Raw genomic sequence first — 22,002 nt, forward strand, 5'->3', positions numbered from 1 at the left:
CGGGGGGGCGGGGCGACGGGCGCGGCGGGGCCAATGGCGGGCGCGGGGCGTGGCGGCCCCTCCCGCGGCGCTGAGGCAGGCGCGGCCCGGCCCGGCGCTGCCCGCACCGGCACAGGGTGAGCGGCGGCGGCGCGGCGGGCCCTCCCCTCCTCCCTTCCCTCCCGGCTGGGTCCCGGCGCGGCCGCGGGGGCCGCCCCGCCCCGTCCCGTCCCGTCCCGTCGGGGCCTGCGCGGGGCCGCCCCGCCGCCGCGCTCCCCTCGGGGCCGCGCCCCGCTCCCCCGCCCCGCCGGGTTTCCGTGACCACCCCCCTCCCGGGGCGCGGGGGTTTCCATGGCGACGGCCGCCGCCCCCCGGCGCCGGGCCCCGCTGAGCCGCTCTCCCTCTCCCCGCAGCCCCCAGCCCAGCCCGGCCCCGCGGGGCCCCCGATGATGCCGGGGGCGCGGGCGGCGGAGGAGCAGCGCCCGGAGGTGTGGTGGTGGCGGCCGCCGCCGCCCCAGTGACGGCCCCGCCATGTCGGTGATGGTGGCGAGGAAGAAGGTGGTTCGGAAATGGGAGAAGCTGCCGGGCAGGAACACCTTCTGCTGCGACGGCCGCATCATGATGGCCCGGCAGAAGGGCATCTTCTACCTGACGCTCTTCCTCATCCTCGGCACCTGCGCCCTCTTCTTCGCCTTTGAGTGAGTTCCCCGCGGCGGCCGGGTGACCCCGCGGGCCGGGGCCGGGCTCGGCCGGGGCCCGGTGGCCTTGGGAGAGGGAGGGGAGCGCGGCGGAGAGGGGCCCGGCGCGGCGGGAGCCGCCCCCGCACCGCGGGGGTCTGACCCTGGGGGTGCCGGGGGGGACGGGCCCTCCCGGAGCCCTCCCGGAGCCCTCCCGGAGCCCTCCCGGCTCTGCCCGCCGGCTCGGCCTCGCAGCCGCTGCGCTCCCCGGCTCGGGGCCCGCGCTCCCTGCCCGGGGGTCGCGGGGCCGCGCAAGGGCACGGCCGCCGCAGCGGGGCCCAGCCCGCGTCCCTGCCTGCGTGCCCCCAGCCCCAGCAGGGAGGTGACCCCGCAAAAAAAAAGGAGCGGGCTCGGTGGCAGCGGGGGTTAGCGCTGATCGCTCGCCCTGCAGCTGCCCGTTGCAGAGTGCTGCACTACAGCAGCCGCTGCTCGGGGCCGAAGCCCTGGCGTCTGGGGAGACTCCGCCGGCCTTTGAGAGCAGCCCGGCGGCCTCCAGACCCGCAGCTGAAGTCTCGGATGCTGCCAAAAGAGCAGGACCTGCCCCCTCCCCACAGCCCTCCCCTGCCCGCTGGGGTGGGGGACTGATCTGGCCTTAGACTAATCCTACAAAAAAACAAACAAAAAGGAAAAAAAAAAAGCCCGTGTTTGCCTAAGCACTGATGTTGTGGGGAGGGGGCAGGGCTGCCCCTTCTGCCTGGTTTGAGGGTGAGCTCGGATCAGCCAAACAACTGTGAAACTTTCCTTCCTCTGTCTCCATCAGCATGTTTATGTTGTTCTTAGGGAGGCGAAGGTCCTAAACGGTGTTGGGTAACACAAAAGCTCTTTAAGCCAGGAAAGCGAGCGGAAGAAACTGCTCGCTGGTTAAGCCCTGGCTGTTCCTCCAGATACAGAAAGCGCTCGGCCCAGGTGTTGGCCTCCTGGACGTCTTCCCCAGACCGGGGCACTTGTCTCAACTGCCCTGGCCCGGCACTGCCCTCCCTAGCTCCTCTCGTTAGCGGGTATCGCTGGCAGCCGTGGAAAGGGCTTTCCGGAACAGTCTGCCGAGGCTTGCCACATTCCAGCGGGAGCGATGAAGTGGCTAACGTTGGGTCTCGGTCAGGTACGAGACTGGTTTTTCTGCTTAGTCGTCCTGTAGCTTCGGAGGCAGGCGGCATACAGCTGTAACGCAAGGTGTTGGGGTTCCCGAGCGTGGAGAGCCGAAATTATCCCCGACTCAGTCTAAATTCAAAGGTATGAAATGACACCACTCTTTGTTGTTTGGGTTTTTTTTTTTCCCATCTGAAAAATGGGGCTAAGGCTTCCTGCCTTGCAGGAAGAATTAGTAAGTGTTGCTGCTCCAGAAACACTTGCTGCGAGGGATAATTGCTCTCGCTCCCTGCGGAGCCTGTCCTTAGCAGAAGAGCGAAGCCACATCCCGCTCGGCCACGTTGGCCCTCGCCAGCTGCCCGCCGTGGTTGCGCGGGGCAGAGCCACCCAAGGCTGCCTTTCCTGCCCTAGGCCGTGTCGGCAGAGCCGGCGGCGCGGTGGCCGATTCGGCGCAGCAGGCGCGCGACTGGAAATTTCTCGAGAAGCCCCTTCCCGCGCGCAGGGAGGCAGAGGCCTCTGGAGGGGTCCCGCCCGTCCTTGCTCGCGCTGAGACGTCCAGGACGTCTTCTGCGCCTTCTGCGTAGAGCCGGAGGGTGGTCTCTGCGGGGGCCGCCGGCCCAGGGGATGTTTTGTTGGGAGCAGAACCGTCTCTGAATTGTAGTTAAATCATCTGAGTGGTTTCGACTGGGGAGATGAGGAAAAGTTTGGGAAAATCCAAAACATCCATTTGATTCTCTCAATGCGCAACGCTTTAATGGTTTCTGTGTGAAAGAGATGGGTTCGTTTTGAAATTGTTTGGGAATTTTTGAGTTTTGGATAGGGATGAAATGTTGCCTTCCCAGCCAGAAACGCTCCACAACCTCCCTGTTTCACTGACCGAGCTGAGAAGATGAGCAGCTTGGCTGCTCGAGAGCCCTGCTTACCCTGTGTGCCTTCTGTGTGCGTTAGGGTGCTTCTGCATGAGGGTCTGGGCCTTGATCTTTTTACTGTGTTACCCATTCGTTTCAGCTTTTGGCGGATTCTTTGGCATTTGTGCAGAAATTCGTGTTTCCCCCTTAAAGTTTGCGCTACAGAGGAACGATTCGGGTTGTTAGGATCTGGTTCGGGAGAGCAGCAGACTGTGGTGGGTGGAGGAGTCCTTTTAATTCTTGTACGCTCACTGCAGGGGTGCCTGTGTTGTGAATGCTTATTTCATTCAGCTGAATCACTTGCGCAGTCACACCTTGTCTAAACAAGGCTCGGGGATGCCTGAAGCCAGAAAATGTCTCGCTACGTGATACGAGCCAGTGCGGGTTTGATCCTCGCCCTCCAGGCTGCTCTGGCTCGGCTCTGATTACAAACGCTGTTGCCGGAGAGCCGGTGGTGACTGGCATCGCACGTCATGAGATAAGCTGCCGCGTTCCTCGCTGAAAGAGTCCTCCCCAGCCGTGAAATGACAGCCTCTCTGTTTGGGCTGCTGCTGGTGGTATTTTTTTTTTTTTTTTTTTCCCCTTCCAAGTAGCTCCGATGCCATCGGCTCATCTGCTGTGTCTCAGTCGAATGGTCTGAAGCCACCTCAGCCCCGCCTGCGGGAATTTTTATGTTTTTATCCCCTAGACCACAGAGCTGTGGAATCGGGTAAGTCTTTTCATCGGACAGGACCCAGAGGGCTGACGGAGCTCCGGGATCGGTGCCGCACCTGGAGATCCGGCTCCTCCCTCCCAGATAAAGCAGAGGGCCGCGGAGCTGTGCTGGCTCCTGGGGAAGCGCTCTGCAGCGACCGGAGTCCTCTGCCCAAGGGCACCTCTCTCGCCACCGCCTTGGCAGAAAGCAGTTCCTGCTGCTCCGGGGCTGAGGCTGGTCCCTGCAGAGTCCGAGACCTATATTTAATTGGGTCTACTCCGTGACCGTAATGTGTCACATAAAATTCTGTTTACTATCCTCTTGGCGTTATTTCAGACACTTGCTGGGTATGTCAGCTTCTGTGATAGGGCGCCTAGTTGTCTAACTATGCTTGTGGTATATTCGAGCACGAGGAGAAGCCCAGGTAAAGCACTTAGTGCAATCCGTTGGGTAATTAAGATGATGGGATGTAGCGTCCTCTCTCTGGCTGCTGGGGGTTTCCGCGTCGCAGTTTGCCAGCGTGTCTGTAACGGCCCTCCTGAAGCCAGAGTTCTGCGTTCAGCTCTCCAGAGCAGCTGCAAGAGAAGTGCATTTCTTTTGTCTTCAGCTTTTCGGCACGACTGTTCAACATTTGTAAATGTTACAGGCAAGATAGCGCCAGCAATGCCAGGCTCCTGAGCACGGAAAGGAGCTGCTGTTTGTTTTTCCAATAACCAAGCACGTTTATCACTTTTTTTTTTCCTCCTTTCTTAGCTATGTAGAGATTACAATTTCTTTGTTTTCTGATGAGTTGAAAAAACCTATGCTTGACCCTTCCTTCATGTGACTTAATTTTTTTTTTTTCCCCCCCCCCCCAAACCCCAGAGATCCAAGATTTTGCACTGAAAAACAAGTGCTTCTGGGATGGCCTTTACCTCTGGTTAGGTCGGTGTCAAGCATTGTCAAAACTTACACATGAGCTGATCGGTGCTTTTTAGTGGTTATAGTTTCTCTCGATAGAGGTAAACTTGTTGGTATCCAGAGTTCAGCTCGTGTTGCTTGCGAAGACGTGTTTCTGCTCCCGGGTTTTCGAAGTGCGTGCCCTTTTTCTTGTACGTGGGCTCCTTTTCAGAAGACGACTTTGCTCTCCCCGCAGCGTGCGCGCCCTCCGTGGCCCCACCGTTCCCCACGTGGGTCTCGGGGCGCTCTCTTGCCTGCGCGGAGATTTGAGCGTAGCTGGGAAAAGAGCAGTAACGTCGGCGTAACGTTTCTGTCTCCTGCCTAAAGTCGGCTGCTGCACCGGTTGGGTTGGAAGCACGTGGCACCTGCTCGCAGTGGAGCTGCACTTGAAGCGGGTCTCCAGCGAGCGTTTTCTGTGTCGCTGTTGACAGATGGGGAGAGTTTCTGTAGGCAGCTCCAGTTCTGCCCGAGTGCTGCTTGGGAAAGGGCCCCGAACCGTAGCATTGCAGTGCAGCGGTTACCCAAGTTTTCGGAGCAAGCGTTTCCACGCTTACCGCAAGTACATCAGCTCCTGGAAATCGTCCCAGGTCTGGGAGATGCAGATGACTGTAAGCGCGCTGGTGAGGGTCAAACATTTGGTAAAGATACTACTTTGCTTCGCTAGCGTTCGGGACAAGCACGCGGTGTGGTTATGCGTTAGCTTAGGAAAGTTAAATAGGTGATTTGCAAGTGAGAGGCAAATGAATTGCAGAGCAGAGCTTGCGCTGAACCCTGGAGGGACCCGGCCGTGAGATGCGCTGCCTGAGGGCCGTGGCTGAAGTCCACTGCCATCGGGGCTGGCCGTTTGTTTTCCCCTTCCTCCAGAGCTTTGCTTAATGCGCTGGTTACAACAGACCTTGCCAAGTGGTCGCGAAATAATCGGTCAGGCAGTCCTTGCGCCGTGAACTCGTGGCACCTCCCAGCTGCTGCTGCTGGCTGCTCCCCCCGCCCCCGTTCTGATGACCTCTTTGTTTGAGCCTTTCTCACCCCCAGCCCCCCCAGGATGATGAGTTGTGATAGTGCTGTTATTGTCTGCTATTAGATGACAAAATGCTCAAGAACACAGATATTGCACTGGGAGCGGAGGAGGAGCGATATCCTTACATGCCAACAGTATGTCTCTGTTGACTCTCAGCTTTCCCGAACAAAAGATCTTTAAAATGTCTGTTACTTAGCACTGTAAATGAATTGCCGAGCGCAATCGTGCCATAGACGAGATGTAGACTGAAGACTCCCCAGCGCTAGTGAGTACCAAGTCAGAACCTCACACGGTGGCCTTACCTGTTGCTCAGCCGTTCTGGACGGCACTCGGCTTTCTCTGCCGTGGTGGATGCGCTGGGCCCGTTCCCTGAACGGCGCCTTCCTAAAAGCAAGGCTCCGTCCGCAGGAGGCACGCGGTGGGCTCGGTGTTGGCTCGCGGGACGCAGTTTCAGCGCGGTGGGGGTTCGTCTCACACAGTCATTGCTGACCTCGCCTCCAGGCTGTGTTCCCGCCGAGGGGACGCAGCCGCGGCGCTGCCAGCCCTGCTGCCCGGGGAAGCAGGAGGGCCCTGCTCGGCCCCTGCTGTGCCAGGGCACGTCTGAGCGATGGGTGTGAGCATCCAGCACAGCGCCTGGATGTTTGCTTCGTGCTGGAGGGACGATGACAACGGGATGGTGGCTTCGCTGAGCAGGCATCTCATGCGCTTCAGTGAACGGTGGCTGAAGGAGCTAGCGTTAATACTTCCTTGTGTGAGTTTCTAGGTATCTTTTCCCCATCAGACAGGAGAGCAGGCCTCTGGTGTTTTCTGGGGCTTCGTCCCTGTCCTCCCCGCTGCCCGCCTCTGGGCAGACAGGCAGGCTGTCTGGGATTGCTCCTCTCCCCTCCTGAACTGGGGACCTCACCTGCCCTGTGCCTGTGCCACGCTGGGAGCCGGATGGAAGGGCCGGACACCGGCGGGATGGTGCTGCTTCCCTCGCCACGGCAGGGAGGACGGCCGCACGCTCATCTCTTTTACCTCCTGACGTTGCAGGCTTCTTCCCGTTCCCACACCGCGCTCTGCGACACGGTACCATCGGTCCTGGGGCTGCTCTTGCTGTGCCTCAGGGGCAGCAGGGCTTGCAGCATCCCCGAGGGGCCGGTTTCCTTACAAAGATGCATAGGAAAGGGTCGGCAGGCCCCGAGTCACGTCCCACGCCTGTGCTTGTGTGCAGATTGAGGGGGGACCACGCCGGTCGCTGCAGGGACCGATCCTGTTTATTCCCGAGTGCTGCTGTGTAAAGCTTTCAGATCTGTGCCTGGGAGGGTATACCCGGCACGGATCATGTGCTTGCAGGTAATAAATCTCTTTGCTGACAGTACACTGAAGAAACTTGTAAGGTGTTAGTGTATATCTGAGGCTGGAAGCTCTGGCGAGGTTTTGGCTCAGCTTTAACACAGTTCATGAATCCATATTTTAAGCACGTAATATGTTCATGTTGTTAAAACAGTTATAAAAGCTGTCATGTCAGCTGGACAAGGGTCAAGCTGCAGCCCTTTGAGGCGGACCGTGTCCAGCTTTTGGAAGAATAAACCCATATTCCTTCCTAAAAGGAGATCCAAGGTTTCTGTTTAATCGCTGACTGGCTTGCAGCATTCTTTCTAGACTTTGCCCTTGCAAAGGGAAAGCAAAGTTATCTTAGGCAGCCTAAAGACGGTAAGCTCAGCCCTCTGGCCGCACAGCCTGGCCCTTCGAACGTAGGCAGGACTCTGCACACGGACGACTCTAAGGGTTATGTTGTTTCGGGTAACTGCAGAGTTTGTGGTGTCTAAAATTAACAACGGTGGTTTAGGGGACAGGCCTCCGTCGCTGTGTTGCGGCTGTGGCCAAAGCATGCCATAGCTTCGGTACGCAGCCCTCCCTGTACCTCGTCGCACGCAGGGGACAGTCGCTGGAGTCAAGCAATGGCAAATTAGAGCCCGGTGAGCCTTCCTGCAGCGGATGGTGGGCCTGCCGAATTCGGCGCTGCAAAGGAACCAGCTGGAGCTAGAAACTTTATTGCGTTCGGAGAAGCTATGGGTGGGAAGGCTATCCAGAATTAAATAGTTAATGTTATGGATGTTGTAGAAATCGCCTTGCTTAGGGCGACAGATCCGCTGGGCAGGGTAATCCCATGCCTTTCACCACAGTAGCCTTGCGCTTTCTTGGAGAGCATCTGTGGAGAGCAGGAGTCTGGGTTGGATCCACCCCTGCGGAGTCAGGGCTTACTGGAAAGCCTGGGTACCCAGCTTCGTTGGGAGGAGCCTGCGGAAGCAAGGTGCGCAGGGAGAGGTGAAACTTTGCCCAAGTGTTCCCTTAAACCATAGAAAAGCTCCATAGGAACTTCACCCCAACATAAATGGGGTTTTCTGAAGGAACCGGGGTAAAAATATGTTTCCTTTCAGCCCAGTACGTCTCTAAACCGTGACGTCTGTACAGGCTGCCTGCACAGCCTGTGCTGCAGTGCCCGTGGAGACCTGTTTGTGGGGGTCCAGAAGTGACATGGGGCACAGTGAGATTAATCCCCTTCCTCCCTTTGCACCGCCTCGATCAGCGGGATTAGCAACATAAATTCCTCATTGGACCTCTCTGTGTTTTTAAAGCAAACAAACCTTACTCCGTGTTTCCCCTCTCGAGCTGGGGCCGGAGCCTCTCTACTTTATTTGGAGCTTTCGAGTCCCTTACCTCAGAAAAGTCAAAGGCAGCCAGACGTCTTGTTGCACGGGAACGCTGCACTTCCACGTGAATCCGTTCCCGAGAAGCACAGGACGCGGTTCATCCCTGTAAAGTAATTTCAGTGGTACTGGCAGCTGCTGCCTGTTTAGGGGACAGCCAGAGATTCCCACCGTTGCGGTGTGCTTCCGTGCCTTCCAGCTCCAGTGGTGGGCTCTCAGACCAGGCCTTGGGTGCTTCTCCTCGAGGCATGGTCCGTCCCCCGGCAGCTGGCTGCAGCGGGGCAAGATCCCCCCAGCCGGCTGCGTTTCTAGCATCGCCCGTGACTCTGAGCAAAATGGGAGCTGGAAACAGAACAGAATGCTGGAAGGCATGCTGTGCCCGGCTGGTTAAAAACATGGCGGTACTTTGATCGTGGCTGGTCGCTAGAGCTGCCCCAGGCATGTTTCCCTGTGGTGGTGGGATCAGAAGGAAGCGCTGAACAGCCTCTCTTCTCCAGATGTAACCAGTGTTCAGAAAAGTCTGGACTCTGGTGCCTTGCCAGGCTGCCAGGCCCTGGCTCAGGCGGACCTTGCGGTGGTCTGATTCATCACCTCCCGCCGTTCCTCTGCAGGTGTCGGTACCTGGCAGTCCAGCTCTCCCCAGCCATCCCCGTGTTTGCCGCAGTTCTCTTCCTGTTCGCCATGGCCACACTCCTGCGGACGAGCTTCAGTGATCCCGGGGTGATCCCGAGAGCCCTGCCTGACGAGGCAGCCTTCATCGAGATGGAGATTGGTGAGTGCGGAGCCAGCTGAGCTGGCGATGGCTGGAAAAGCCTCTGTATTTCTGGCGTATCTCTAGGCTACATTCTCTGCAGAGCCTTTCTTCCTGGCTGGCCTTCCAGAAGTGAGGATTGCCCCAGATGGGGCACCTTACCACCTGCTGGCTAATTCTGCTTGGCTGAGTCTCAAAAGGATGGTGCGATGTGCCTGCTTCCCTTTCTGGGAACCTTTTCACGTGCTGTTTTCTCTCTTGTAGCTGTGTACATACAAACTCGGTTTGCTTTTGGGAAGGGGTGCAGGAAGCTTGGTGTGGGCCCCTTGATCCTTCAGGTAGAGAGGAAGTTTGGTGGATGCAGGTCTGTACAGTGACCCCCTGCCCCGACCCCTCTCAATATGCATGAAAGCTCTGGCTTCCCTTTCCTGCCTCCGAGCTGCCAGGTTGGCTCTGGACCGTGCGAGCAGAGCTGCAGCCGCTGGCTCTAGACCCAGCAGGCTCTGATCCCACTGGTAGGAAAAGCAGGGAGGCGAGTTGTCGTTCTAGGCCTGTCACGTAGCAGCAGGTCTGATCTCTGCTTGGTTTTCTCTCTCAGAGGCCACCAACGGGACCGTGCCCCAGGGTCAGCGCCCGCCCCCGCGGATTAAAAACTTCCAGATCAACAACCAGATAGTGAAGCTGAAGTATTGCTACACATGTAAGATCTTCCGTCCGCCCCGTGCCTCTCACTGCAGCATCTGCGACAACTGTGTGGGTGAGTAGAAGAGGCCGTGCCTGCTCCTGCACCTGGGCGTTAGGTGAGCGGCGTTGGAAGAGAGCAGGTGAAGATCTGCACCCGGTCTCACGCTGTGCCTGCTGAGCGAGCCCAGGATGGTGGGCTGTGAACAGACGGGGACAGTCTGCCTCATCTCAAGGAGCTTGAGATTTGCTCAGAACCTGAAGCCAGATGGTTCATCTTTGCCAGTACTTCTTTGGCAATAACTAATCTAACATAAGCTTAACTTCTCCATGTAAATGTGCAGTCCGTCTTTGAGTTTCACTGAACTGCTGGCCTTCCTGGGCTAGAGGGTTCCAGTGGAGAGCCATGCCTTGTGTGAAAGCAGCTCCTTGCAGCAGCACGGAGGTTCTGCCGTTACGTTGAGTGCCCCTGGGTTTTGTTCTCCTCAATGCTTAGCAGATGCTCTCGTCGCCCTTTTGTGTATCATGACTGGCTCGTGTTCAGCATCCCTTCTCAAGGAAGAGATCCCATTCTTTTGGATCCCTCTCCTCTGCAGGTTCCCAGCCCTTTGAGTGTTTATGCAGTCCCTAGAACCCTCTTCTGATTATTCTAACGTGGGTTAGATAAGAACTTCTGAGCCCCCAGGCCTTCATCTAACCTGTGTGCTGCTATAGTAAAAGCTGTTATACCTCAGGTTTCAGGGAGAGAAGACATGCATGGGGCCAAGCTCTTAAACTCTGTCTTAAAGTGCAAAACAGCTCATTAGTGAAACGGTTTTGCACTTTCTTGCCTGGCCTCCCCCTCCTGGAAGGGGGCCATGGTATGGGGCCCCGAGTTAGCAGAGGCTTGGACTCGATGGCCCAGGGAGTCCTTGTCAGCCTTGGGAATTCTTGAGTCCGGGGCACAGGAGTAAGCGTCTGGAGGCAGGCAGGGCCCTGCTAGAGCAGCACTGATCTCCATCTTCGCTTTCACAGAGCGCTTCGACCATCACTGTCCCTGGGTGGGCAACTGCGTGGGGAAGAGGAACTACCGCTATTTCTACCTCTTCATCCTCTCGCTCTCACTCCTCACCATCTACATCTTCACCTTCAACATAGTCTACGTAGCACTGAGTGAGTCTGGCTGCCGAGAGGTGGATGGCTGGGCTGGCCAAGGGTGAGGGGGGATACAGATGGTGGTGCGAACCCAGAAGTGATGGAGTGGGAAAGGGAACTGGACTCGGTGTGAGGTTCCAGACAAAAAAAAATCTCTCTCTTTTTGTGTTGCCAGAATCTCTGAAGATTGGGTTTCTGAACACGTTGAAGGAAACCCCAGGGACATATCCTTCTACTGTGCGGAGGGGTTGGCTTCTCCAAAGCTGGGGGTTAGGGTGAGCTGCATTATGGAGGGACTGGAGTCTTGATGCCCAGGCTTCTCTAAGGAGTGTTTCAGGGGATTTTGTCCCATGATTACAAGGCGAGGAGCAATTTTGTGGTTTTTGGGAGGAGGGCAAAACAGAAAACCATGTCTAGGAGAAGAAGAGAAGTTAGGGTAGTGTGCCTGGGGGCAGTGACAGGCTGTTCCCAGTCCTTAACTCTTCTCACTGTACTGGAGGTGCTCATCTGTTTCTTCACCCTGTGGTCAGTGGTGGGGTTAACTGGGTTCCACACCTTCCTGGTGGCACTGAATCAGACAACCAACGAAGATGTAAGTAGAGTCTGTCTTTTCCTCTGAGCCATCTCCGTTTCCCATCGCTTCCTCGCGGTGTCACGGCTGCGTCCACCTTGCTGACGTGCCCTGCAGGGCTGGGGGCGAGTGTTGGTGGAGCAGACCTGAGCTTGTGTCCTGACTGTTGCAGATTAAGGGGTCCTGGACTGGGAAGAACCGCGTGCAGAATCCCTACAGCCATGGCAACATAGTGAAGAACTGCTGTGAGGTGCTCTGTGGGCCTCTGCCCCCCAGGTAAGCTCTCGAGGGGCAGCCCTGCCTTTCGTGCCCCTGGAGCCCAGTGCGGGACCCTGACAAACTCCCCTTGCTTGGGTACAAGACCTGGCTGCTCTTCTGCCGGCGCTGTGTGTGTTGAGGGCTTCTGGAGGTCACCTGGGGCACGGCACTTCCTCTGGGGAGGAAGGTCTTGTGTTGCCTTCCTTGCACGTCTTCAGTGATTCAAGCTTGTGATGGGCTCCCTGTCACCACGTGCTTGGGAAGCCGGTGGAGGAGTGGCTCCCCTTCCCTGGGGCAGCGTATGGAGCGGAGGCTCTTTCCAGGGCGCTCGTTCCGGCGTGCTCCCGCCCTCTGAACTGGGCTGCTCTCCAAGGGGCCTGGTTTTCACAGGAGGAACATAGAAACTGTAAACTAGGTTTGGGCTGTGCACAGCCTGTTTTGGAGAGGAACCCCTTCCCCTGACGTTTGTCTTTCACCAGCACTTTTCCTGCCAGGAAGAGAAGTCGGCTTGGGGGGAAGCGTGGGTCTCTGACGGTGTGATTCTGTTCTTGCAGCGTCTTGGACAGACGGGGTATCTTGCAGCAAGAGGAGAGCACAGCTCAGGAGGAGTCGTGCCCACGGGGGCCCAGCGCTCAAGAGCCCACCGCTGCTCAGAGCCCGGGTGGGCAGGAGGAGGAGAGCGGCGCTCAGCAGAAGGATGGCAGCCTTCCTCGCCTGAGTGCCGTGAGTGATTCCCTCTGGGGGGGGTGAGCGGGCTGTGCCTGCTTGGAGTTGCTGGTGCTTTGGGCAGCAGAGAGAAAGCCGATAGTGTGACTTAGCAGGAACAAAGCGACACTTGGGGCTTTGCTGAGAGGCTGCCGATGAAAAGCCTGTTGTGCTCTGGCCCTGGAAACCAGCATCTCTGTGGAGCTGGCTGGGAGGGTGCTGGGCTCCTCTGGCTCCTAGGGAAACCTCAAAGGAGATCACAGCTGGCTGCGGTTTTGGAGATGTCAGCCCGGCCGCGAGAGCACCCAGGAGCTGGCACCTATAGAGGCTAGGAGGGGTTGAGGGGGGCTGGGAGACTGCAGGCATCTTGTTTTGGCACTGAGTGGAAGCTGAAGGGCTGTCCCTGGGAAGGGCCCTGCCAGGTGTGGGGTCTCCACCCTTGGAGAAAGCCGTTGCCCCGTGGGACATGGCCCCAAGCAGCCTGCTCTGTCTTTGAAATTAGCCCCGCTTTGCGGATACGGTTGGACAGGAGACCTCCAGGGCGCCCTTCCCACTTACATTGTTCTGTGAACATGGTGGGAAACGCCTGGGCCTACTCCTGCTTAGTTAGGCATGGGCTGCCTGTTTCTCCGGTGGGAACAGTCCAGGCCACTTCTGCTGGAGCAGGCTAGGGCTCCAGATCTTCATGAAGCTGCTGTTTTGCCTGTTCGGTGGCCCGCGGTTTCTCCTTTTCCCAAGCACAGCTGAGACCTCTGCCTGGTGAAGCTGGAGGCAGGAGCAGGGCAGCGGGGCCAAGTGTCTGTGTGCTCAAACAGATGCTCTCTGCTGGGATGTATTCATGCAAGTCACTGCTGTCTTCTCTCTCCAGGTCCCTGCGCCATCCCTGAGCAACGCTGAGATGCCAGAGGAGAAGCAGCTAACGTCTGGGGAGCTCCCGGTCCCATCCCAGGACGCTGGGCAAGCAGAGCACTAGCCTCTGCTTGAAAGGGAGAACTTTCTTGTTTTGTCTAATCAAAGCTGGAAGTGATTGAGGAGAGGAGGAGATGGGCTGGATGGCAGGCAAACGATTCCTCATGGCCATTTTGCTTTAGTTATTATTCACCTCGATGCGCAGGCGGTGCGGGCTGGTGCTGGCCTTGCATGGTGTCAAAGGATAACGAGCGTGAGTGGCCTGCTTTGGTCACCGAGGGGCACTCACCACCACTGAGGCTGGTCTCCTTGCAGGCCGAGGCAGGACCTCTTGCTCTGCAGGTTGTCCTGGATGCTAAATACCGGCTCGGTGGCCAGGGCTGTCCCTCCGTCTGGCCCCGACTCTCTGCCGAGACAACTTGTGGTCAAGCAGCTCAGAAGCGACGTTGGGGTGGGCCTGCTCCCTACTGCTGAGGAATCCTGATGGGAAGGGGAAAGCGATTTATGGCAGTAGTGTCCTCTCTCCCCTCCTCCCTCCTTCCTCTAATCTGTGGCATTGTTTTATTGGTTAACGTGGCAGGGGTTGTCAGGAGGCATTTTGGTGCCAAAAGGGCCAAAACAACCGGGAAGGTGTTCTGCTGGCAATGGTTTTTAAAGTAGCTTCCTTCCCGTACTCCTTCTTTTCATGCGAATTAGCTGGCGCGAGAGCAGTCGTGGCGGGGGCCCTCCTTCGCCTCCTTCCCGGGGGCTCATGCCAAAACGGGGGCTCGAGGGAAGGAGCAGGGCAGCCCGTCTTCCTGCCGCTTGTCTCCGCCCCGCACCGGCCGCAGAGCGGTTGTGCAAGGGGTGTATCAAGCTTCACGGGAGGGTCTGCCCTTGCCACCGGCTCTCCAGCTAGTGCCAGGGCTGCGTTTGCTCCCGGGTGCCCGCGCCGAGCACAGGCGCGCCCTCCCCTTGCCCGCCTGGCTGTGGCACGCCGCTCGGCCGCCGCTCTGCAGAACCTCAGCCCTGATTCTGTGTCGTGTCCCCATGTCCCCCCTGCCTTGCCCTGCGTTTCTCAGCCACCCTCGGCTGGCTTTCAGAGCCTCGGATCTTCCCTGGGCTTTGCCGGCTGGCCTGGGACTGGCTGGGTGGCGTCGGCCATCTGCGCCTCCTCAGCGGAGGAGGGAGGAGAGGCCCCCGTGGCGGTGCCAGACCTCTGTGCCGTGAGCGCTCCTCTTCCTCTCAAGGCTCCCTGTCCTGCTCCTGGCAGCCGGGCTGGGATGAGCCTCATGTCTGCGGGGTCCCCGCAAAGGCTGGCGATGGAGGGAAGGCTGTTTTTGTGCTCTCCATCCCCTACCACGAGTGCTGGGTACTTCTGTGCCTCCCTGCAGACGTGCGGTGAGTGGGTGGCAGGCGGAGGATGTCCTGCCAGGGCAGTCCTGCTTGTTTCTCTGCGATGCTCCTGCCTGGCAGCGTGAAGTTGCTGCTCCTCCTTCCCTGGCCTCAAATGCCATCCTGCTTTCGACAGTGGCGTGGAGCAGAGCGAAGCGGGGAGCCTTGTCCCTCCGGAGCCTGGTGTGTGCCTCCCAGCTCCCTCCTCTTCCCTGGCCCCTCGCAGCGTGGACCTGGGCCGCGCCTGGCGGTGGGTGAAGCGGGATTCACGTGGCGGCCGGCGCTGCCCCCTCTCCCATGGCGCTGGGGTCTCTCCTCCCGGGGGAGAGGGCAGAGCTGCCGCCCTGGGCTCTGGCAGTGGGTTTGGGGTTGCTCTGCAGCTGCCTTCAGCAGCTCCCGGCTGGCGCTGGCCAGGGAAGGAGCCCTGGCCTCCTGCTGCCGGCGGGGCCGGAGCTGCCCGGCTCGCAGCCGCTGCCGCCCTGCAGCCAGACCTGGCCCGTCCCCACGGGCAGGGGGTCCTGGGCCCGGCCCCGGGGCCACTGCGCTGGCCCCCCGCACGCCCCGCCGGCGGTGGGAGCCGCCCCTCCTCTCCCGCCCGCCCCAACACGCTACTGACCAAATCTCAAACTCATTGTGAAAAAGTGTATTTTTTGTTTTTACTAATCTATTTTCTAACGCGGTGTGTCGAGTGCTGCCTGCTGGGGCCGTCGCGGATGCTGCCTGCACCTGTGGTTCCTGTCTGCTCTGTTCAGGTTCTCCGTGAAGGAAGTGGGGGTAGGGCGAGGGCTGGGGTTTCTTCATTTTTTTCTTCTTTTTTTTTTTTTTTTATTTTTATTTTAAAACAATGAAGGAAACTTAATTGGTTTGAAAAATGGCTGAGCTGTAGCCTCTGCCTCTGTCTGTGCCTCCCCAAGCCGGCTGCCTCTGTCCCCTTCCCTGCGGCTTTCCAGCCTCTACATCTCGCGCTTCCAGGGTCTCTTATCTGCCGTGTCCTGTGTCCCGCTGTCCCCCCACGGCGGGTGGAGGGGGGTCTCGTGCGCAGGTGCTGCAGCCCGGGCTGAGCAGGGACAAGTCCCTGTGGCTGCGGCCGGGGAGCATCCTGGGGAGCTTTCCGTTACCCGCAGACGCAGCTCCCTTCCCCAGCTCCCTCCCCGAGCCTTGCCGGCGGGTAGGAAGCAGGCTGAAGGCCGGGGTGAAACGGACTTGCACGCTTTTATTGAGATTGAGCGCAAAGGAACGACCCGGGTGCCCAAAGGGTGCTGCAGCGCAGGAGCTGGAGATGGTGGCGTGCAGCAGCGACAGCCGGGCCGGAGGGGGCTGGGGTAGGTACCCCGAGCGAGGGACCAGCCTCTTTATTTGTTCCAGGCTGCCCCAGGATCCCATGTGGATGCCTTCCCTTGCCTGCCCCTGCCCGCACAGGGGGGCTCTGCAGGGCCCCGGCTGGGCTGCGGGGCCCCTGCCCCGTCCCGGGGGGTGCCTGGGGTGGCGGGTGCGCTGGGGGGATCTGGCAGGCTGGAAGGGGCCCTCCTGCTGCGGGGGCTGTCCTGCCTCACCCCGCCGAGCCCCGCTGCCCGCGGAGCAGCAGGGCGCTTGCTCCAGCTCCCTCTCGCAGCCCCCGGCCCAGGTTTGGTGGGGAGCTGCGGGCAGCCTTTGGGGCTCCTCTCGAGCCGAGGGGGGGGGCTCGCGCTGCCCTGGCTGGGCTGACCCTCTCCCCCCACAACCCAAACTTCCCAGCAAACCTTTCCCTGGCCGCGCAAGGAAGACGCTGGAGGAAGGCGGCGCGGGTGTCCTCCCTGCCGGTGAGGAGCTGGGCTCGGCGGCACCTCTGCGCTTTGGCACACGGCTGCCGGCGCTGGGTTTGCTCCCTCCCTGCCCGCTGCAGATCGCGCTGTCCTTGCAGGCTGCCGTGCGCTCGGCCCGGCAAGCGAGGGCTCCGGGAGGAGCTATTAAAGCTGTGGATAAAGTGGGGCAAACCCAGGAGAGGCAATCCAGGCCCGCGGCATCTCGGCGGGGAGTGCGGTGTGCCCGGAGCACCCGCGTCGGGGCAGCGGTGCAAGGCAGCACAGTGCGGAACGTCCCGGGGGCAGCGGACGGGGCAGCGGACGGGGCAGCCTCGGGGGCCGAGGGCTGAAGTGCCCGCAGCTGCGCGGCTCCCGCCTGCAGCGCAGGGCGCCCGCGCCAGGGCTCACCTGCTTCCCCCGCCGGCAGCCGTCCCCTCCAGTCCGGACCCGCTGCCAGGCCAGGGTGGGAAGCGGCTGTGTCGGCGGGGCAGTGCCGGCAGGCAGGGCCGCCTCAGGAGGACTCTGCCAAGGAGAGGGCCCGCAGCTGCCCCTCGGGACCCCCCAGCTCGCCCTCATCCCGGTTGCCGTCTAGGGTCTCTGATCCCTCAAAGCAGCCTGAGTCCCGGGGAATGTCCCCCTTGGGCTCCGAGGGTGAAGGCTGGGCTTCGGAGCTGTCGCCTTCCTCCGGCTCACTCGCTGCTGAGAGAGACGGGACGCGGCGTTAGCGGGCAGCGAGGCTGCTGCCGGGCGCGGGGGCCGCGGGCAGCGCGCGGTAGCTCCCACCCCAGCTCTTACTGTCGTAATCCAGGAGGAGCTCGGCGGCCGTGAGCAGCTTGGCGCGGTGCTGGGGGTCCGTGATGTTCAGCTCGTTGAGGTGGGTCTCCCGCAGCTCCTTGAAGTCCTCCAGGGTCTGGTAGCCGTTCAGCAGCAGGGTGGAGGTGTGCTCCTGCGGCGGGAGGGCGGAGGCGTGAGCGGAGCGCGGCACGGCTCCCCCGGCTCTCTCCGCCTGGCCCTCGGTGCTAGCCACGTGGCTCCCGCCTCGGCACAGGTCCACAGTGGGCACTCGCCCGAGCATCATCCAGAAAAGCCCCGTGTGTCCCCTTTGCCTCCCAGCGGTGCTCGGGCACGAGGTGGAGGGGCCCACGGGGATGGGGGATAGCGAAGAGCAGCTGGGGAGCAGAGGGGAGGGTGGTCCTGCTGCCGGCACCCTGGGCTCGTGCTGGGTGCCGCCGCCCACCCACGGGCGCCCGTCCCTTACCTGCAGGTTGATGCGCTCCAGCAGCTCGTGGAGGGTCTTGGGCTTGAGCCGCTTGCTCTTGCCGGGGCCCCGGCTCTTGCGGGCAGGGGCCGTCTCCTCGGGGATGACGTCCACGTAGATGAACTTGAAGGAGCCCACCCTGTTGTTGAGCAGCCCGGTCCAGGTGCCCATGGGTGGCTTCTCGATGATGCCGATGATGTCCCCTTTCTGGGCCGAGGGAGATGGGGGTGGAGGCAGGTGCAGGCTTGGGGACGGCTGGGGACACCCCCCCCTCAGGGGGGTCCCCCGCCACCCTCCCTCCCCAGGGCCCGCACCCTGGTCCTGCCCTTCGCCCCAGCTCTCCCCAGCCCCGGGCCGGCCGTGGCGTGCCTCACCCGCAGCTTCAGCGAGTCCTTGTCGTAAGGGCTGGGCGTGAAGTCAGTGTGGACGCGAGCCCGGCCGCAGAAGGGGCCGGTGTAGGCTGGACCGCTCTCCTCCAGCCGCAGGCTCTCCCGGTTGCTGCTCCCGGGGCTGGGGCTGGAAACTTCGCTGCCTGTGGTGAGGAGGGAGGTGAGGATGTGCCCGGCTGTGGGGCGAGGGGCCGGGGTGCTGCCGGGGCCAGGCTCACCGCTGGACAGCTGGCGGCTGAGGGATGGGTGCCCGTCTTCCTCCATCTCCACGTAGGACAGGGGCACCTTTTCGTGGCTCGGCTCCTCTGTGCTGCTGGCTGGGGACAGGGGGCACAGGGACCCCTCCTCCTCCACGTCTCCCTGCTGCAGGGACCGGGGTCAGGCCAAGGGAGGGGGAGCTGCCCCCGCCTGCCCGGGCCCCCCCTCACCTTCCCCTCGGCCAGGGCTTTCACGGCCATCCTGCCCATCTTGCGGTTCATGGTGCGGGAGATGACGGCCCGCCACTTCTTGCCCAGCTTCATCCCGCTGCTCCGTGCACCATTGTCGGGGCTGGCGCTGCTGGACTCATCCTCGGGGATCTGGCAGAGGGATGGAGAGTGAAGGCAGAGCCCCCCCGCCCCCCGGGCAAACCTCAGCTGGGTCACACAGGGCTGCGAGACTCCTTGGGGAGCGAGACCCCAAACCCTGCCGGTGCTGGAAGCCCAGGGGCTGCCCCACGGCACGTGGGCCACCAGCAGGACCAAGAGTCTGGGGAAACAGCTCTGAGCAGGGCTGTGCCTGGCGGGAAGGTGGGAGCGGGACGGGGCAGGGGTGCTGCCGCCCCGCGGGGGGCCGGGCACTCACGTTCTCCTCCAGGTTGAACTCCTTCTCGCTCGGCGCGGGGGAGCTGACTTTGGACTTGGCGAAGTCCTTGAAGCTGCTGGAGCGCTGGAGGGAGAGCTGGGGGAGACGGAGAGGTGTGAGGGCTTCCCCCTGCGCACCCCGCCCCGGCTCCCACCCTCCCCTCCGGCAGCCGGCCCCTCGGGCTGCTCTGGCTTGCCCAGGGCGATGCCGGTGCTTGAAGAATTTTTTGGCTGGCACAGCCTCGCCCTTCCTGCCCTTGCCAAGAGCCGCTGTGTGTTGTGAGCCCCCAGGACCTGGCATGCACAGACCTGGCGTTGCTCCTGGCGCACGCGCGGCTGCCTGGCCCAGCATTCCCGGGGCAGGGACTGCGCAGCGCGGTGCTGCTCGGTGCTGCTGCGGACGGAGCCGCGCCGAGAGCCCCTGCTCCAGCACCCGCTGCGGGCACTCCAGTGCCGAGCCTGGCACCGCCGGGCTGGGAGCAGCCCAGGACTGCGCCGCGCTGCTCTCGTGGCACATGGGCTGGGCGCTGGCTGGGAAAACACAGGGGCTCTGCAACGCAGCCGCTCCGCTCAGCACCCAAACGTGGCCATGCTGCGCCTGCCCGGCCCCTGAGCCAGGGATTTCGGGAACGAGAGCAGAGTGGGACCCGCCTCGTGCTCCGTCCTGCTCCTGCGGTGGCTGCGATGTGGGTCGGTCCCTCCCTTCCCTGCCAACGTCTGACAGCTAAAGGCTGCTTTCAGCGGCTGAGAGCATGGGTGCTGCCGTGCCCGTGCTGCTGCCCTCATGTTCAGCTCCAGGCCTGAAAGCTGCCCACATTTTCTGCCTGCGAGCATCATCCCACAGCCTGGAGAGCACCTCCCCATTGGCATCGCCAGCAAGCTCAGTCCTGCCTTTGTGCCAAAGCCGCCGACGCGGGTTTTGGTTCTCAGTCCTGGCGCAGCCCTCCATCACTGCCTCTTCCAGTCTTCCCTGTGCCCCCCTGCCTGCCCCCCTGCCTCTCCTTCCCTCCTCTCCACATCCTTGGGTGCCTGTCCCACGTGGGAAGGGGTTCCCTGTGCCGGGAGCACCCTCGTTGCTGGCCAGCCGGCGTCCCCGCATGGCCACGCAGTCCCGGGTCTCCCTCACCCCTGAACGACCAGCACCAGTGCTGCCGTGGGAGCCAGCTCACGTGTTGGGGCTGGGCGAGCTCAGCTCCTGGCTGCCGGCGCGCTCGGAGCGCGCACCGCGGCGCTCGGTATTGTCTCAACCGCAAATGCAGCAATTTCCTTTCTCGCGTCGCTCTGCCCGCCTCGGGCTCCTGCTTGCAACGGAGGCGGCCGAGGCCCTTCCCAGCCCCTGCGCAGCCTGGCCCTGCTCAGACACAGCCCTGCGCCTTCCCCTCCTCCTTCTCCTTTTTATTGCCTCAACTGAGCATCCCTTATTACTTCTTTTTGCCATTTCCTTATAGAGGGCTGGCTCGGATGAGGGAGACCCGGCTCCATCCCCGCTGTGGCTTAGCAGGACCAGCTCAGCTGGTGCATCTGTGTGGAGGAGATGCTGGCGGTTTGCCCTGCTCCAGTCCCAGCAGCCCTGAACCCACCGGACCCGGGTGACTTGAACCCCTCGGGTCTCCCCGTGCACCCTTCAGAGGAAACAACTTCGCATCGGCCGCTGCCCTGAGTCTGGAGGAGCCGGGGGTGTGAGAGCAACTGTGGAAAGCCTGGCAGCGGGGGGCCGTGGAGCTGGGGCAGCCGGGCCCCCCCGGGCAGCACGGCAGCGAGAGGGAAGTGAGAGCGGCGGCTGCAGCTGGGCAAGGGCAGGGGATGCCCGCCGGGGCCTGCCGGGCTCGCGGGGCCGCCCCCACACAGGGAGAGGGGGCTTCACTCAGGTTTCCCCTGGGAGCTTCCAGCGTGGAGGAGCAGCCATGGCACGTAGCTCTGGCGGGACGTCTGCCCGCCATGGGCAGGACTGTGGCACCGGGCGCTGTCCCCCTGCTCCCCTCGGTGGCTCGCTGTTGCCGAAGCCCTCCCACCAGGGCCTGGCAAGAGCTGAAGCGCCCGCTGGTGCGAGACCCGGCAGGGTGCCGCATGGCCCTGCTGTGCCGGGGGCTCTCGAGAGGCCGCGGTGCTGGTAGCCGGTGCTGCTGGTGGCTCCAGCACCCGGTGCGGTGCTGCCAGAGGAAGCGGCCAACACACGTGACAGAGCTGCAGCCTCGCGCTGCCTCGACCGCAGACACCTTGCTGCGCGGGCTGGGCTGGGAGCTGCGCGCCTGGCACCGCGGCTGTCCCCCCGCCCCGGCAGGAAGCGGCAGGCGGCCGCCCACGCTGCGGGGAGGGGGAGCCGCTGCCCCCCGCAGAGCCCCACGGGTCCCACCGGCACCCCGGCTTGCGCCCATGCTGACCCCGGGGGTCTGCACATCCCGGCCGCCCGTCCCACCGTGCTGCAAGCCAGGGTGGGAGCAGGGCGCGGGACATGGCCAGGACCACACACTGGTGGTGGCCACGGTGGCCGGCAGTGGCAGGGACTGACTGCTGGCAGTGCTGCCCCCAGGGCCCACAGGGCTCTGCCCCCCGATACCAGTGCTCCCCGCTCAGCATCCCATGGGCAGCCCGGGCTCGGCCAGCGCTGGGTGTGCAGGGACACCCGTGGGTGCCGAGGGTGGCCGGGCACCGCCTGCGCTCACCTTTCTGTGTCCTGACTCCTTCTCACCAGCGTTGGAGGGCTTGCGGCGCAGCATGGTGCTGGGGCCCGGTGGCAAGGGTGCAGTGTTGGGGCAGCGCCTGGCACGGCACGTACCGAAGCACCGGCACCGAGGCCGGGAAGCGCACAGGAAGCCGGCAGTCACATGAGAGGTGCTTGCAGCGGCGCGGCTCGGGGTGGCTGGCGGGTGCGCAGGCTGGGACAGGAGGAAGGAAACCCTCCACGAAGCCACTGCCCTGCCCATGGCCCCCGGGGCGGGGATGCCTGCCCGCGCCCTGCCACCCCTTGGCGATGCTGCTGGTGGGCACCGCGTCCCCCCCATGCAGAGGATGAAGGTCCCCAACCCCTCCGCCATGCCCGCTCGGGATGTCCCTTGTGTCCCCTGCATCTGCGGGTCCTCCTGGCTGGGCTCGAGCCCAGGTGGGACCTGCACATTGGCACCCTGCCGCTGGCACCTGCGGGGCAGCGGGGATGGCCCCGGTCGGGCCGGCTCCCCTGCACCCTCTTGCTCCGGTTCCCCCATCTCTGCTCCCAAGAATTAAAATCCGCCCTGAATCTCTGTCTCCTCACCGCCGGTGCTGATTTGGCTGCCCCGGGGCAGGGAAGCCAGCATGG

The 22,002-nt window shown here is 62.0% G+C and overlaps 2 protein-coding genes across 3 annotated transcripts; one reads left to right on the forward strand and one right to left on the reverse strand.

The window, feature by feature from the left end:
* The first annotated feature begins 67 nt into the window (after nucleotides 1–67).
* ZDHHC9 (zDHHC palmitoyltransferase 9) lies at nucleotides 68–15,205 on the forward strand. Its single transcript, XM_082323607.1, has 10 exons — nucleotides 68–116; nucleotides 393–677; nucleotides 8,666–8,826; nucleotides 9,404–9,562; nucleotides 10,501–10,638; nucleotides 10,796–10,842; nucleotides 11,108–11,212; nucleotides 11,364–11,467; nucleotides 12,004–12,172; nucleotides 13,023–15,205. Exons 2-10 carry the CDS (start codon nucleotides 511–513, stop codon nucleotides 13,125–13,127), a joined length of 1,155 nt encoding a protein of 384 aa, XP_082179733.1. The 5' UTR covers nucleotides 68–116; nucleotides 393–510; the 3' UTR covers nucleotides 13,128–15,205.
* A 596-nt stretch (nucleotides 15,206–15,801) lies between these two features.
* SASH3 (SAM and SH3 domain containing 3) lies at nucleotides 15,802–21,553 on the reverse strand. 2 transcript variants are annotated; one of them, XM_082322873.1, is made up of 8 exons: nucleotides 21,371–21,553; nucleotides 18,709–18,804; nucleotides 18,294–18,443; nucleotides 18,084–18,228; nucleotides 17,851–18,008; nucleotides 17,477–17,683; nucleotides 17,014–17,164; nucleotides 15,802–16,914 (listed from the first exon to the last, which is right to left on the reverse strand). In XM_082322873.1, exons 1-8 carry the CDS (start codon nucleotides 21,422–21,424, stop codon nucleotides 16,730–16,732), a joined length of 1,146 nt encoding a protein of 381 aa, XP_082178999.1. In that variant the 5' UTR covers nucleotides 21,425–21,553; the 3' UTR covers nucleotides 15,802–16,729. The 2 variants fall into 2 exon arrangements, with proteins under 2 accessions (XP_082178999.1, XP_082178998.1); XM_082322872.1 differs by having other exon boundaries at nucleotides 15,808–16,917.
* Between the last annotated feature and the right edge of the window lie 449 nt (nucleotides 21,554–22,002).

Source organism: Platalea leucorodia, assembly GCF_965183815.1.
Source record: "Platalea leucorodia genome assembly, chromosome: 10".
NCBI lineage: Eukaryota > Metazoa > Chordata > Aves > Pelecaniformes > Threskiornithidae > Platalea > Platalea leucorodia.

Coding starts and splice junctions, on each gene's coding strand:
- ZDHHC9 (XM_082323607.1), top strand. CDS start 511: ATGTCGGTGATGGTGGCGAGGAAGAAGGTGGTTCGGAAATGGGAGAAG. Junction 11,213..11,363: donor ATCAGACAACCAACGAAGAT/GTAAGTAGAGTC, acceptor TGACTGTTGCAG/ATTAAGGGGTCCTGGACTGG. Junction 11,468..12,003: donor TGTGGGCCTCTGCCCCCCAG/GTAAGCTCTCGA, acceptor CTGTTCTTGCAG/CGTCTTGGACAGACGGGGTA.
- SASH3 (XM_082322872.1), bottom strand. CDS start 21,424: ATGCTGCGCCGCAAGCCCTCCAACGCTGGTGAGAAGGAGTCAGGACAC. Junction 18,444..18,708: donor AGTTCAACCTGGAGGAGAAC/GTGAGTGCCCGG, acceptor TCCCTCTGCCAG/ATCCCCGAGGATGAGTCCAG. Junction 17,684..17,850: donor AGGACTCGCTGAAGCTGCGG/GTGAGGCACGCC, acceptor CCCTCGGCCCAG/AAAGGGGACATCATCGGCAT.